Source organism: Gadus macrocephalus, chromosome 1 (genome assembly GCF_031168955.1).
Source record: "Gadus macrocephalus chromosome 1, ASM3116895v1".
In the NCBI taxonomy this organism is placed as follows: Eukaryota; Metazoa; Chordata; class Actinopteri; order Gadiformes; family Gadidae; genus Gadus; species Gadus macrocephalus.
The window spans coordinates 10,660,303-10,674,795 of record NC_082382.1 but is presented as its reverse complement, the minus strand read 5'-3'; the positions used below and the strand labels follow the sequence as shown (position 1 = coordinate 10,674,795).

General features: G+C 44.3%; 2 protein-coding genes across 2 annotated transcripts; one reads left to right on the top strand and one right to left on the bottom strand.

Moving 5' to 3' along the window:
* The first annotated feature begins 4,140 nt into the window (after positions 1-4,140).
* mfsd4ab (major facilitator superfamily domain containing 4Ab) lies at positions 4,141-10,219 on the top strand. Its single transcript, XM_060062157.1, has 10 exons — positions 4,141-4,524; positions 4,674-4,872; positions 6,019-6,267; positions 6,541-6,682; positions 7,245-7,360; positions 8,164-8,337; positions 8,809-8,956; positions 9,043-9,113; positions 9,239-9,359; positions 9,452-10,219. Exons 1-10 carry the CDS (start codon positions 4,295-4,297, stop codon positions 9,541-9,543), a joined length of 1,542 nt encoding a protein of 513 aa, XP_059918140.1. The 5' UTR covers positions 4,141-4,294; the 3' UTR covers positions 9,544-10,219.
* A 228-nt stretch (positions 10,220-10,447) lies between these two features.
* LOC132465547 (acidic mammalian chitinase-like) lies at positions 10,448-13,909 on the bottom strand. The gene is made up of 11 exons (XM_060062273.1): positions 13,830-13,909; positions 13,635-13,664; positions 13,230-13,431; positions 13,049-13,105; positions 12,792-12,957; positions 12,463-12,587; positions 12,151-12,274; positions 11,796-11,981; positions 11,490-11,606; positions 11,087-11,228; positions 10,448-10,961 (listed from the first exon to the last, which is right to left on the bottom strand). Exons 1-11 carry the CDS (start codon positions 13,852-13,854, stop codon positions 10,651-10,653), a joined length of 1,485 nt encoding a protein of 494 aa, XP_059918256.1. The 5' UTR covers positions 13,855-13,909; the 3' UTR covers positions 10,448-10,650.
* Between the last annotated feature and the right edge of the window lie 584 nt (positions 13,910-14,493).

Genomic DNA, 14,493 nt, shown 5'->3' with positions numbered 1-14,493 from the left:
TGTGTGTGTGTGTGTGTGTGTGTGTGTGTGTGTGTGTTCTTGTGCGCTTGTACATTCCCGCCACGGTGTACGCTGCATCCGTGCCTTAAAGAAAAAGCCTTCGCTGCTTTCAAATGCCCCACACGCAACCCCACCCGAACCCATCACCTACCACCACCACCTCCACCACCACCTCCCCTAGCCCCTCGCCTCACATAGACACACAGGCTGCTGGCTTCATTGCTATTCACCAGGTCTCACCAAGACACGCATCATCACTCAGCTCTAGCCAGCTGTGTCAGAAGGGGGAGGCAGGGGGTGGGGAATGGAAGATGAAGGAAAAGGAGGGGTATATTATGATAGAAACGAATACATTACCATCGTGTTATCTATGAATGTTTATTTGTGTGTGTGTGTGTTTTTGTGTGTGTGTGTGTGTGTGTGTGTGTGTGTGTGTGTGTGTGTGTGTGTGTGTGTGTGTGTGTGTGTGTGTGTGTGTGTGTGTGTGTGTGTGTGTGTGTGTGTGTGTGTGTGGTCAGACATGTTTATTGACAGCAAACATGGAAATACAATCTGACACTGCGTTTATTCTTGTTTCATGATCCATGAGAGATCAGAGCCATATTTCATGGTTCTGAGTTAACTCCGCCCTCGCTTGTGTCAAGTTGATGGAGGTCTTGTCCTGCAATAACAGGTGAATTATAGGCGGAGATGGCAGGTACAGGCAACCATTTTCTCTGTGAAAAGTAGCACAGAGCTGACAGTCTGATTTATTGAGCAGTCGTTTCTCGGTATAAGTCTCTCTAGTTTACCATTCTTGTTACATTTATTTGGAGCGATTCCTGGTTGGACCATTCATTAACACGTCTTTAAATCGACATGTGTCATGATTGTTCCTTGCTATCACGCAAAATGGTTCAAAACAAATTGGATACACACTAATCGGTTTCACAGGAGATAGTCTCTTTAATTTCTGTTTTTTTCAATTGAAAAAATAGATCCACTATATATTCTATAATATATGACATTATTGTGAGATGTCCATCATGGCAATGCTACAGTCGTTTGGTGGGCATGGATCACAATGGAAAGTATTCAGTCTCCCAATATGCTATTTAGAAGTTTTGTCCTCGGTTCTGCCACCGAATGTAGTCAGTAAAAGATGAGAATGCAAAGGGCAGGTCTAATATTCACTCGACGGCAAAACATAAGGGACCTCAGCTGGCACGGCTCCTTTCATGGGAGAATTGAATGACAGAACATATTAACTTCAGAAGGTTCCAGATCTTCCTGGGTGCATCTTTGATGAAACCTCTGTATAGTGTTTTTTTATCAAAGTCCTCAAACGGCCAGCCTCTCTGATTTTATTATCTCAGATAAAAGGGTTCTGAGATAGGTTCTTGAGGATTGAAGTCTCACACTGTGACGTGATGAAAACCAGGTGTCAAAAGATGTCAGAGGGGTTAAATACGAAAGCCTGGTTATACGAAAAAGAAGTTAACAATTCAAAGGGGACAGCCTGTCTCATCAGATTATGTTAGTTTTTTGTGTTTTTTGTTTTTTGTGTTAACTGGATAGGAACTGGAAAATAAGGTTAAAAGCATTCAGACTAGTGGCTTATGCATCAGACAGACATGAGGATATTGCAGGTATTGTATCATGTAGCCGCAGGTGAAGGGATTCAGATTCACATCAGCGGCCTCTGAAGTTTCAAGGAGACGGAAATCATCATAACGTCATGATAAACGCACCAAAAGACAGTCAGACATATAATCTGTCAGACAGACAGAAGGAGATATATTAAGACAGATAGACATGCAGTTAGAAAGATAGGCTAAGGTAGACAGACAGACAGACAGACGGACAGATAGATAGACAGGGACAGAGAGACAGACAAGACAGATTTCCGAAACCACTCGATATCCATGCAGTTCTCTGAGTGAAACTAAAGTAAAAACACTGACAATTCTGTCCACCAGGAAACAGAAGAATACAGAGACACATTGAGATTCCTATCACATTGTTGGCTGGCACTGAGTCAGTGTTGTGAATTAGCGTTGGCTAAATGTCAGCCGATAGAGAATAAACAGAGGGAGCGTAGAGAAGAGAGACAAAAGGAAATGCAGCTTTTCCAGTGTGCGTGTGTGTGTGTGTGTGTGTGCGCGCACGCGCGTGTGTGTGTGTGTGTGTGTGTGTGTGTGTGTGTGTGTGTGTGTGTGTGTGTGTGTGTGTGTGTGTGTGTGTGTGTGTGTGTGTGTGTGTGAGTGAGTGAGTGAGTGAGTGAGTGAGTGTGTGTGTGATGGTGTGTGTTTGTGTAGGGGTGTTTGTGTGTGTGTGTGTGTGTGTGTGTGTGTGTGTGTGTGTGTGTGTGTGTGTGTGTGTGTGTGTGTTTGTGTGTGAGGTTGTGAATAAGTGAGGGTGTGTGGGTGTGTGAGGATGTGTGGGTTAAGTTAATATTGATAAAAAAACTATATTCTGCAAAGTTGCATAATCTACTATTGGATTCGCAACATAAATTTTGTTATAGAAATGAATCGTTACATTGAGTACATACACGCTTTTATCCAAAGGTACTAAGAAGGAAGAGGCAGAGAACAATCAAAGCGTACTTTGATAAAATTGGAGCAACTACAGATATCCTATGTGCTACACAATCAGGTTTCTTCCTTCTGGTTTTAGTGATATATTCAAGTGCCTAATGGTGCAGTGTCAAAACAACGTTACTGTTTACTCCTAACCTTTTTGAAACCCTCGTTGTTTAATACTTTTTCTATGAATGTTGAACACATCTAGTAAATGACACTATCGGTTGGCGCTCGCGAAAGGAGACATTTAAATTAACATTCATGTCACTGCACACTATAAATGTAGCCTTATTCCTTAATGCCAGAACGCTTCATGTTTCTTTGATGCATTCAGTTTCCCCCTGAAGAGGCTTCCAGAATTTCCTGATTGAAAAACGAAGAACATACTGTACTGTTGATATTTAGACAAATTCCTTTTGGTCTTCTGGGATAATGTTGGTCGAAAAATAGCTGAAAAAAGAAATATAAGTAAAAAAATGAAATAAGTGACTTGATGTTGCTTCATCTCAGGGACAGGAAGTGAATGTTAATGAATGCCTTTTGTACAACAACAAGGTATTCATGTTTTCTGGGTTTAGTTTCCTAACCATATCTCTGGCCTAGCAAGAACAGATGCTGGCAAATCAGTTACACCGCTAAAGCCACCAGTAGCCAATGCCTTTTGGACAATCGTTTGACTTTACCTGTGGTTCCCTTATAGTGCTCCAAACAAAGTACCACATTCACAAGCCAAGTTTATTGACAATAAATTAAGAAAATCTCCCACCAACTACGGAGATCACATCTCTGACATCTAAAATAATGGAGACATCTGGTATAGATTGAAAAGATGATTTCAAGAGAAATAAGTATTTGTTGAAATAAGTAATTGTGAGCACGTCCAAAGTTCATCCCGCCGGAAGTGACCACTTGTCACACAAGTGGCCGATTTTTACTCATCCCTACAATGATTAAGGAGGCCAGGTAACATATAATCTGATTCATACTTTAATCAACATTGACACACATGTGTACTTTCAGCTAAATGTTCATCCCTTAACAGGGATTTCCCTGCAGTTGAAATTGTTATTATTTCACTTTTATTTAAAGAAACAGTTGCTGCTGGTACGGCCACATACAGTAAATATTCAGGGATCATTATAAAGAGAGGAAGAGATTGAGAGTTGTGTCTGTTCATTTGAAACATCTTTCTCTTTATGCCCCATTCTGTAAAGGCATATTTCACATATGTATACAACCATATTGATATTTATCCATATGAAAGATCTTTGTCTTCATGCCCAATTCTGCATTGGCCTGTTGCACATTTATGCAACCATATTTGTATTTGACAAACTATGAGCTTAACATGGTAGCAGCACATACATCTGTATTGTCTCAGATAACATTGCACACCACAGATGATCTGTCATGTTCCGGCTGGTCATCAGCAATCATTGAACCAATTGAAGCAGCTTTATTTTTGTAAGGATTCTTCACCTTACCTATTAACCAGGGAGAGGGAGAGAAAACATCCTTTTCAGTTAAGCAAACCAGAGGGGAGGGAACTCAGACTAAACACTTTAAAAGATATCAAACATGCAAAGCAAACCACTGGTCAGTGTGCAGGCATCTTCTGTAGCTAACAGTGTCGTGTTGAACACATTAAGTGGAGCAAAGTACTTATTTTGTTTCACCTAGATTTACCGAACAAACTCAAACTCAAATACTGTCAAAATAGTATTATTAAGATGTTTATAGAGGAGCGGATTCTAACACTTTTTAAAAATAATGCCCATCACACCTTGACCTACTGGAGTGTGTTCTTTAGTTTCGGACTATGCATTGCCTTCCTGGGACCCACCATATTGGACCTGCAGTGTCAGACCAGCTCCACGCTCAGTCAGATCACCTGGGTGTTCTTTGCCCAGCAATTCTGCCTGCTGATCGGAAGCTCCATCGCGGGTGTGTTCAAGAAAACGTGAGTAAAGCATGAGCCTGAATGACAGGCCACATGGACCCCGACCATACTGAACCTGTTCACTAACTCATAGTAACCAATCCACTCTCCCTTTGAGACACAGTGGACAAAAAAAACACTTCTTATTGTTTTTTTCCGTTTGTCTGAAGGTTGTTCAGTGCCTTGTCAACCCTGTTTGTCTCTGCCGTGGTCATCTCGGTGGTATTTGCCATCATCCCCCTGTGCAATAATGTCCTGCTGCTGGCTGTCGCCATGGCCGTGTCTGGCCTGGCAATGGGCCTCATCGACACCATCGCCAACATCCAGCTGGTCACCATCTACCAGAAGGACTCGGCCATGTTCCTGCAGGTGCTGTCCCACACACATGGATCATCATGAGCTCCCAACCATGCACCCAACGTTTAGACCGGTGTTATCATTCTTTTTTAACCTTGATTTATCCAGGTCAAGCCTGGTTGAGGTTTTGAGCTATTTTTTGAGATGGCCAGACACGCGTTCATGTGTGTTTGTTTAATTTTTACTCTCGTATTTAGTGTTTTTAGCAGTGCTGTCAGTTTAAACCGTTATTAACGCAAACCAATTTGAACAGCTTTAATTTATCGCGTGTTTGTGTGTGTGTGTTTGTGTGTCACTCTGTTCGAGCCTGCACGAGAGTTCAATGTTATCATTAGCTGTTACGTCTTTCTGACCAATCGCAGTTCAAGGCCCCCCTGCGCTGTACCACTTCGGGAGGGGCTGCTCAGTTACTTCCCTCTAGACAAAATGGACTTGGTTGCGACGTTGACAGTTTGTGAGTGTTGCGGCTGTTGAGTGAGTGTGAAGTTGCGGGCGCACAGCTCAGGCTGCCGGACGGCGCTGCAAGGAACTTTTATAAACGCAATATTGTTATCCCGCAGTAATCAGCCCGACAGCCCCGAAACGTTAACGGCCCACCGGGAATTCTCCAGACTCTCCCGATTACCACTCCGCCACCGTGTGTGTGTGTGTGTGTGTGTGTGTGTGTGTGTGTGTGTGTGTGTGTGTGTGTGTGTGTGTGTGTGTGTGTGTGTGTGTGTAGGCGTTATTCGATAGCCTGGTAATGTGTATAGGCATACGTACGGTAGGAATATTCATTCTGGTTTAAATAATAAATGTTTTACGGTAGGCCTACCACTGTCATGCACCTACCCGATGTCAAGTGGACCGGGTTGAATTCACTGCGGGTCCCTCTTCTTATAATCATCTTACCAAATATATTTTATTACTCTCCTTCTCAACACTCTGATCTTCCTAAAAGGCTAGCAGCACGAAATCAAGGGATATTTAGAGTAGAAAAAATGTGCGATTAATCGCGAGGGAACTATGACATTAATGCGATTAATCGGGTTTAAATATTTTAATCGCTTGACAGCACTAGTTTTTAGATAATTTCAACGTTCTTTGAGTAGAAAAGCGCTTATTATCATCATCATCATCAATAACAATCTCCACTGTTTCGTCCTCCTCCTTCTCCAGGCGCTTCACTTCTTCATCGGTTTCGGGGCCCTGGTGAGCCCCCTGATAGCGGACCCCTTCCTCTCGGACAGCGGCTGTGGGAACCACACGGGCAACGCCACCCAGGCGATGATTCACCACCACAGGAACATGCTGAGGAACAGCCCCATGGCCTCGCACAGCATCAACGAGAGCATCGGGGCCCCCGAAGGGCCCCAGGGGGAGGAGTCCACCGTGCACTACGCCTTCTGGATCATGTCCATAATTAATGTGAGTCATTGCTCAGTATATGACCCCTGGCATTTCTGAAATATGACAGTAGAATATGGTTCTGCTAGGATTGTATTTTGTAGTGTTATTTCTTTTCGTACATACCATAATTGAACACTGGTAGTGGTCAATAATAATGATGAACAAATCCCTATTCCTCGGTCGTATTTAGAAGAGGAGACATTCAATGATTTGATTGAAGTGTGTTTTGCGTACCTGAACAAACCCTACCCAGCTGGCTCCATGGTGACGTTGTGCTAACATACCCCCCAGCTGCCCGTACCTCTGGCCGTTTTGTTCCTGATGTACCGAGAGAGGCTGTTCCCCTGCAGCCCCAGAAGCCCTAGCCTGATGGACAAAGATGAACTGGCATTGGAGAACCAGCAGGGGGACACAGAGACACCGGAGGCTGGAGGTGAGGGGCCCAAATAACTGATTGACTACCGAGAAAGACGATAGTCAATGGATCTCCATGCTGGAGTTAATGGTACAGCAGAAGAGCAGGTGCATCAATGAGTACACAACCACTGGTGTTAATGCCCATGTAACAAGGTCCACCTAGGCCTGGTGCCCGAGTGTGTGTGGTGACGGCTGGTTTAACCTGCGCACACTGATTACTCAATGGGCAACAGGTGTGCAGCCTCCCCCAGCCCCAGAGGCCAATCAGGCTGGGCCAGGTGAGGCGGCTTCAACCAGCCCTCATCCACACACCCAAAGCCAAGAAGACACCTGCTCAGATAAATGGGTGCAAATATTGTGATGGTTGTTATCATAATATTCTTATTCTAGTATTCTTAATCAAGGTATTATTTATACTCTTCATATTGTTTGCATTATTTTCATGTTTGTATTTTTACAGACGTAGTTATCCTGGTATTTGTATTCATAGCAGTTGTCATATCGTTGTTTTCAGGAAAATGCACCATCCATTTTGTGCATTTGGTTATTTGTTCTATAATGTTTGTGTTCTGTTAAAGGTCACGGCAGTATCTTTAGCTGCTGTCAGAATGATAACCTACGTGGGCTGCCCGTGTCCTTCTTCATGATTCATATCATGGGGGGGCTGGTGCTCTTCATGACTGATGGCATTGTGGTGAGTTAATGGCACCAGTAATATTTTAACACTGCGGTGCGCAAAGTTCTGTCTGTGCTGCTGATAGTAAATAGGCACTCCAACAGACCCTCCAAAATGAACCAAACTTTCTCCGTCCCTGCCTCCCCCTACTGACGTCCCACCCTCTTATTGATGGAATGACGCGTTTAATACCGGCCGCAGAATGACCAGGGCTGATAGGATTAATACATGTCATGGCAGACAGCAGGGAGGACGAGAATCTTTAAAACCAACACAATAGGAGCGGATCTTATTGCCATGTTTGTTTTAGACAGACTTTGAGTACAACGTCTCAGTGTAGAGCTCGGGGCGCTCTTCTAAATCACAACAGTAATAGGCCGCGTGAGTTTATGTGACCTAAACCCTCTGGCCCTCTCACCCCACGAGGCCATTTCGATATAATGGGCTGTATAAAAGAACCTCCGTATGGTGGGTATTGACGGTTGTTTAATTGTCATTTTAACTTGTGTGGAAGGAGTTTCACCAAATGAAGACGTCTCCAAATTGCAGAGCATAAAGTGACCGTAACGTTACACTGTGCTGCTGCTGCGACACAACACTGCACAAATTCGCAGCATCACGACAATCCATAGTCTGAACGTCTCCAATGTACCTCTACCATTCATTAGCAATACCGTACGTCATAATAATATCACAATCATGCTAAAAATCAAATATACTATGTCATAGAACGGCGACGATGCCATGTTAAATCATTTCCATTCAGACATGAACACCAATATTAGAGAGGGTTGAACAGGGTTCCCGGCTCTGTGTTGCAGGGGGCCTACGCTGGATTTGTGTACACGTACGCCGTGGAGGAACCCATGTCGCTGCCCCACAAGACGGCTGGCTACCTGGCCAGCATATTCTGGGCCGCCATCACCGCGGGCCGCCTGGTGTCCATCCCACTCAACTACCGCTTCAAGCCTGTGAAGCTGCTCCTGGTTAACCTGGTAATGACGCCGCCGATACCGGCCCTCTGGGCTTCACGCTGTATCTGTGCCGTCACTACCACCACAACTGAGTCTATGGATGATCCTCCACTACAGCCGTCCCCAAACCCTCTCTAGGGGTCTGTCCCCGGGCCCCATTTCTTTAGTTCTGCATCTGTGTCGCCCACATATTGTTTAAACCCTGTGGACATGTCATAACACCAATGTCCAAGTGAACGTAGCGATGCAAATCATGCCACTCTCGTTTGGTGGACCAGACTAGTCTTAACCATTAGCCTGTCTGTTTGTATGTAATTTAAGCTTTTCAAACAGGATTTTTGGAGGCTCCATCAAATATCTACAGTGTGTCCCATGACTGACCTATGCATACCAGAAGACCAAACCAATGTTGGGAAACTCTGTAGAATATCAGTCTTGAGTTCACCTTGGCTTTGTTTCACCAGACCATTCTCTCTGTGTCTCCGATCCCAGGTGGGCGTCATCGTGACCGTCCTGATGCTGTTAATCTTCTACACCAACCACATCTTCCTGTTCGTTGGGACCGGTTTTTGTGGTCTCTTCCTCAGCAGTATATTCCCTTGCATGCTGGCCTTTACTGAAGACATTCTGGACTACCAAGGTGGAGCAAAACTGCAGATGTCCTTTGCATCGTTATTTTAAAGAATGACAATCAAGAACTAAGAGTTGGTCTTCTTCTGCTTTCAGGATGTGCAACAACTGTCCTGGTCACGAGCGCTGGGATGGGAGAGATGGTGATGACACTGTTGGTTGGCATGGTAATGCTGGAGTATTTACTTTATATTTGATAGAAAAAGCAGGTCTATATAGATGGGTATATGCGTTGAAAGAGGTAGGCTACGTCAGGTGGTTTGAACGTTGCCATGTACCCTACACACCACAGATTATAGAGTCCCAGGGCAGCTACAGCTTCCTGGTGATTGGGTTGGTCGTGGCCTGCCTGGGCTTCATAGCCTTCATGGGCCTCATGTTCTTCAATCGGATGCACAGAAACTACCTCACAGGTACGTTCTTCCTCGTCGCTCACGCCGAATTTGAAATGTGATAACCCAACCCTGTTCAAATACTCAATCCGCTTTCTCCCTAAACTCAACAGGAACGGGGAAGAAGAGCGCCATGGTGGAGGTGACGGTGGCGAGGCAGAACGGAGCCGTCGGCTCAGAGCAGAGGGGGGCAGAGGGCAGCTGAGGGCCACTGGGCTCTTCTGGCTGGTCATTTTGGGCCGGAAGAGAAAATTACATATTTGTTCTCAGGATGTCAAAGCACTCCCTGCTCTTTAATGATCCTGTTGCAGCATTGACATTATGTGAAGTATAATGTTTTCGTTTGTAAGTGCATGTCTCTCGCTATTGTTTGGTTTGAATGAATGATCGTTAAGATGTTTGTAAAGAATTACTCACAAGATTGCAAACACTATTGCATTTTCATATTTTCTTTTCTTAATGTGAGACATTTGTGTACAAAGATGTGTTTGCCACATTTTATTATAATCCAGTTTTGTAAGGATTATGTACGACTAAGCGTGTACTGAGTCTTAGCCTAGAAAGTACATGTTTTTTGTCTAGAATTGAAATGCCTAGGCTACAGCATTACAGAGTGTGTGCTACTGTGAATACGTTTAAAACTTTAACTGTATGCATAACAAACCAACCAAAACTAAGAATCCTCAGGGCTGTTTTGGTTCATCCAGAGAGAGCAACGCTTTGGGAAATATATGCAGTTTTTCCTCTACTGACCCACCAAAACCCTCTCGAATCTGGTTTGTTTTATGTAAAAAGATGTCAAGCACCAAGATAACACTGTTTATGTTTCACAGTCAAGTTTTCCAATTAAAATGTTGTTGCTCATGAACTCCATTAACAAAGGAACTGAATCCCATTTTATTAACATTACATGTCCTATCTTGCTTTCCTATAAAGGTGTAATGTGTTGTCTTGACCCTGTGGTTGCGACAGCGAGTTAATATAAACTGACCAGGTAGTTAATGGTCATCTAAAATAAGGTTTTTCATATATATATATGATGAATAAGTGTACTGTTACTATTGTATTGTGTACACAAATCCATGATGAAAGACCAAAAATGCAACATATGCAGTCTTAGGTTTTTATTTGTTTCCGAACTAACGTGTTCAAGGCGACAGTCAGCGTGTTACAAAGTCATCAAACCGATGTGACAGAAACCTGATTAAATTCAGAATCACACACACACATCAGAGACCTCACACCCGTAAGACCATGATCCTCTCTGCCTTGGAACAGCTGCAGCTTGTCAACGTTTGACCGCAGGGTCGCTCTAGGCCCAGTTGCAGCAACTGCAGGAGGTGTCAAAGACCAGCCCATTGGTACAGTGCTGGAAGTATGTCTTGCCCATGCTGCACTGGTAGAACTGGTTCTTGTTGGTTGGGTCTGGGAACATTCCGTTGCCCTTGCCCACGCAGAAGGTGGCGCTCATGCCCTTGGTTCCAGGGTCAGAGCCGCCACCCGAGCTGCTTCCACCACCCGAGCTGCCTCCACCACCCGAGCTGCCTCCACCACCCGAGCTGCTTCCACCGTCACTGGTCACACCTTTGATAGGTGGCAGGGGAGTCGCAGGGGCAGTGCAAGCTGCAGACAGATGCATAGAGACATATTACAATGTAGGCCGTAGCTACAGCCCAATACAAAAGTGGTCATTGCTTTGCATTGTGTTTTTGAGCGCATAACCACACACAACCTTGACATGCACTCACATGCGGACTCCAGGCCGAGGCCCTTCTTCAGCACGTTGATGAGGGGGTATTTCCCCTGGTGACAGAAGGTTCCACTGTAGTCGTCCATGTCAAGGGTCCAGACCATGGCTCCGGCAAAGTTGTTCTTCTTCACCCAGTCAACCTAAAGACAGCCACAAGTAGGCGATGACCAGTTCTTAGACCCATAATCAAAAACATGGCGGTTATGTCTGCACTTCCATGTTGAAAGATGGAGACTTTGCTTCATTTAACCCCTATCATTTAAGGAGGACATCCATAAGGAACGTAAGAGTTCACCTATTAGCTATTGTTCCTGTCAGGAATGGACAACATTAAATCTGCAGCATTTGCTTTTCATCAAGACGACACTGATTATAATTGGAAGGAACAGCGTCCTGCCTACCTTAATCTGGAAGCTCTTCATGTTGTCATAGCCCACCCACTGGTTTCCTTTGTAGGCATAGGGCACATCCTGGACCGCGTTCCACACCTCAGTCCCTCCTTTCAGGAAGTCACAGATCTGGAAGATAATGAAAGAAAATGGTCAATTCATACATAATCACTCATCGTCATGTATTCCTGTTTGAAACACATGTTATGTGAAGTATAGCAAGGAAAACCGACACAAAAACAACTGATTGCAAGTCCGCTGGCATGACAGGGCATCAGGATACGTTACAACACTTTGTTATAATGTCTTCAGCAGTACCTCAAAGTAAGCCAGCTCTCCGGCCTCTTGTGTGTACTTTCCAGGGGTTCCAGCTCCGGCAGTGGGGGCCCCAACACCGTGGTTGGCAGGGTTACGCAGGGTAAAGGTGTTGCCATAGGTGGGGAATCCGACCATCAGCTTGTCAGCTGGGGCTCCGTTGTCCTTCCAGTAGTTCATGGCGTAGTCCTGGAACAAAAGCAGGGCGATAGCTCAGTTTAGGAGCAACGCTTTGCAAAACCGATGTTTTGAGGCCTTCTTTTTTTTATATTGTGCATGTTCTGCAGGACAGTTAATCCATCCTGTTGGGTCCATGTTAGGATTCACAGGAGTATTTGGCGAGTCTGTCTTGACTTACGACGTTGAAGTAGATGAATCCACCGTGGTCCTCGGGGCCCTTGAACAGGGGACTGACCTCTCCGGTCATGGGGTCCCAGGAGCCATGGAAGTCGTAGGTCATGACGTTGATCATATCCAGGGCCCTGCTCAGCAAAGAAGTCATGAGGTTTGAGGCAACTGTTCGACCGCCCGACAAAGAAGAATACAATTTGGAATTGTATCTCCCACCAGGAGAAAAGGAGATCAAGTGGCGTTTACGGCTGAGTTAAAATCGCGTTTTTTTGTTACCGCTATCTATGTATCTTACACCTGTTTAATAAGTTGAACTTACTGGCCCAGAGCCGGGATTTCATAGGCAGTTTCGATGTTGCCCTGGCCGGCTGCCACGGCGGCGGAGAGGAGGAGACGGGCCCTGCTGGTCTTCTTGGCCTCGGCCTCAAAGGCAGCTCTCATCTCCTGTGGGAGGAGGACAGGGGCCGTCAGATGCCCCAGGGCCAAACAGGAGGCCATGTTGTTGTGTTCATCTCACTGCTTTGACCAACAGGGCATTTCGTTTGATTTGCAGTATCAAAAAATTACGAGGATCAAAAAGAGGCGTTGATCAAATGAGTCCCAAGCGCCTTCGAAACACAGGCGACCTGCAAGAGACGGACGACTCACTTGAAGCAGAACCGAATAGTAGTGCTTGTCCTCTGGGGGGCTTCCTCTGAGGGCTGGGTACTCCCAGTCAATGTCAAGCCCGTCAAACTCATACTTCCTCAGGAACACCACGACAGAGTTGATAAAGGTTTGGCGATTGGTTGGACTGGCCACCATGGCTGAGAAGCTTTTTTTGAAAAGGGTTTGTGTTAGCACAAAAAATAGTCTAGTATGGAAATAGTAACTTTAAAGGAATTATGAAGATCAAACAGCTTTACCCTGCAGATCCGAAGTTCCATCCGCCCACAGACAGAAGAGTCTTCAACTCGCCGTTCCTGGAAGAAGAAAGTGGTTTAAGACCTGATGATTTCCCATCATAATTCTCATCCATTGAAACAAGAAATTAAATCCCACAGGGTTGGAGGAAGAAACCGCTCAGACTCTGTGGTTCTGACTCACTGGTTCTTCAAGCCGTTGAACTGGCTGTACAGCTCCACGTCGTTCCACTCGTAGGTGGCCAGCATGTTGTTCTTCATCGTGGCGAAGGCGTACAGGAGATGGGTGCACAGGCAGGGGTCAATGTTGGTGGGCATGTAGATGGTGGGGGGGGGTCTGTACTGAGCCCAGTTGGTGAAGTAACATGACAGCTTGAAGGCAGATCCTGTGATAGAAGACCAATTTGCAGTTTCAAAGAAATTCTCAAGGTCTCATCAAAGGCTCATCGAAGGTTCATATGCATGTAATACAATACTCAAATTACATCAAATATAATTTAGGTCAGTCTTATATATATATATATATATATATATATATATATATATATATATATATATATATTATATATAGGTTACTGAGAGTTCTTACCAAGCTGTGCATTGAACAAGAGGGCCAGAGCTGTGAAAGGAGAAGTATCGTTAATCCAAAGAAAGACAGAAAACTTTCTTTTATCACATTCATCATTTATGTAATAACTTTAAAATCATCAAAAACTCTTGACAGTCGTCTTTATTATATTATAATAAAAAGGAGGCTATCCCTTATACAGGGAAATAAACTCACCCGCCACAACCAGTAGTTTACCCATGATTGCCTCGCACTGGTCTGTCCCTGGGAGGCCATGCTTTTATACCCTCAAACTTTACATAAACCTACTCCAATGGTTTGTTTTCAAGAAAGAGTTTATTTGCTAAAGATAAGTTCACTACAGACTATCAAGCAAGTTGCATGCACGGAGCAGTGTGTGATTACTTATCAAGCTCACACATCTTTATGACTCATTTTACTCAAATGAATAGATTGATGGATAGGTTGTGGAATGACTTGATGTGGTTTCAGTTATTACAAGGCATTCATATTATGTATCTTCATGACACTGCCCAACTACATATCGCTGTTTTGTATTGATTAGTCCTGCTCAGGATTAAAGTATAATATGACCTTTCAGTATTTTTATAGCATTGGTACTTCATGTGTTGGATTGTTCTGTGCGAGGTGGGCTACAGGATGACCTTGTGAAGGGTGTAACAGCACTCAAAACTAGATTAGGGATTGACCGTTCCTATGTACACCACAATATTGTTTTCTTCAATTATTTGGTTTTCTACAGACCTAAGTAAGTACATGCCTGTTTTTTTTTAAGTAAGTACATACTCCAATTTCTAAACTTTTCTCAACAGTGTTTTAATTCAACTATATAGTTAACACATGACGCAAAGGAAAGCTT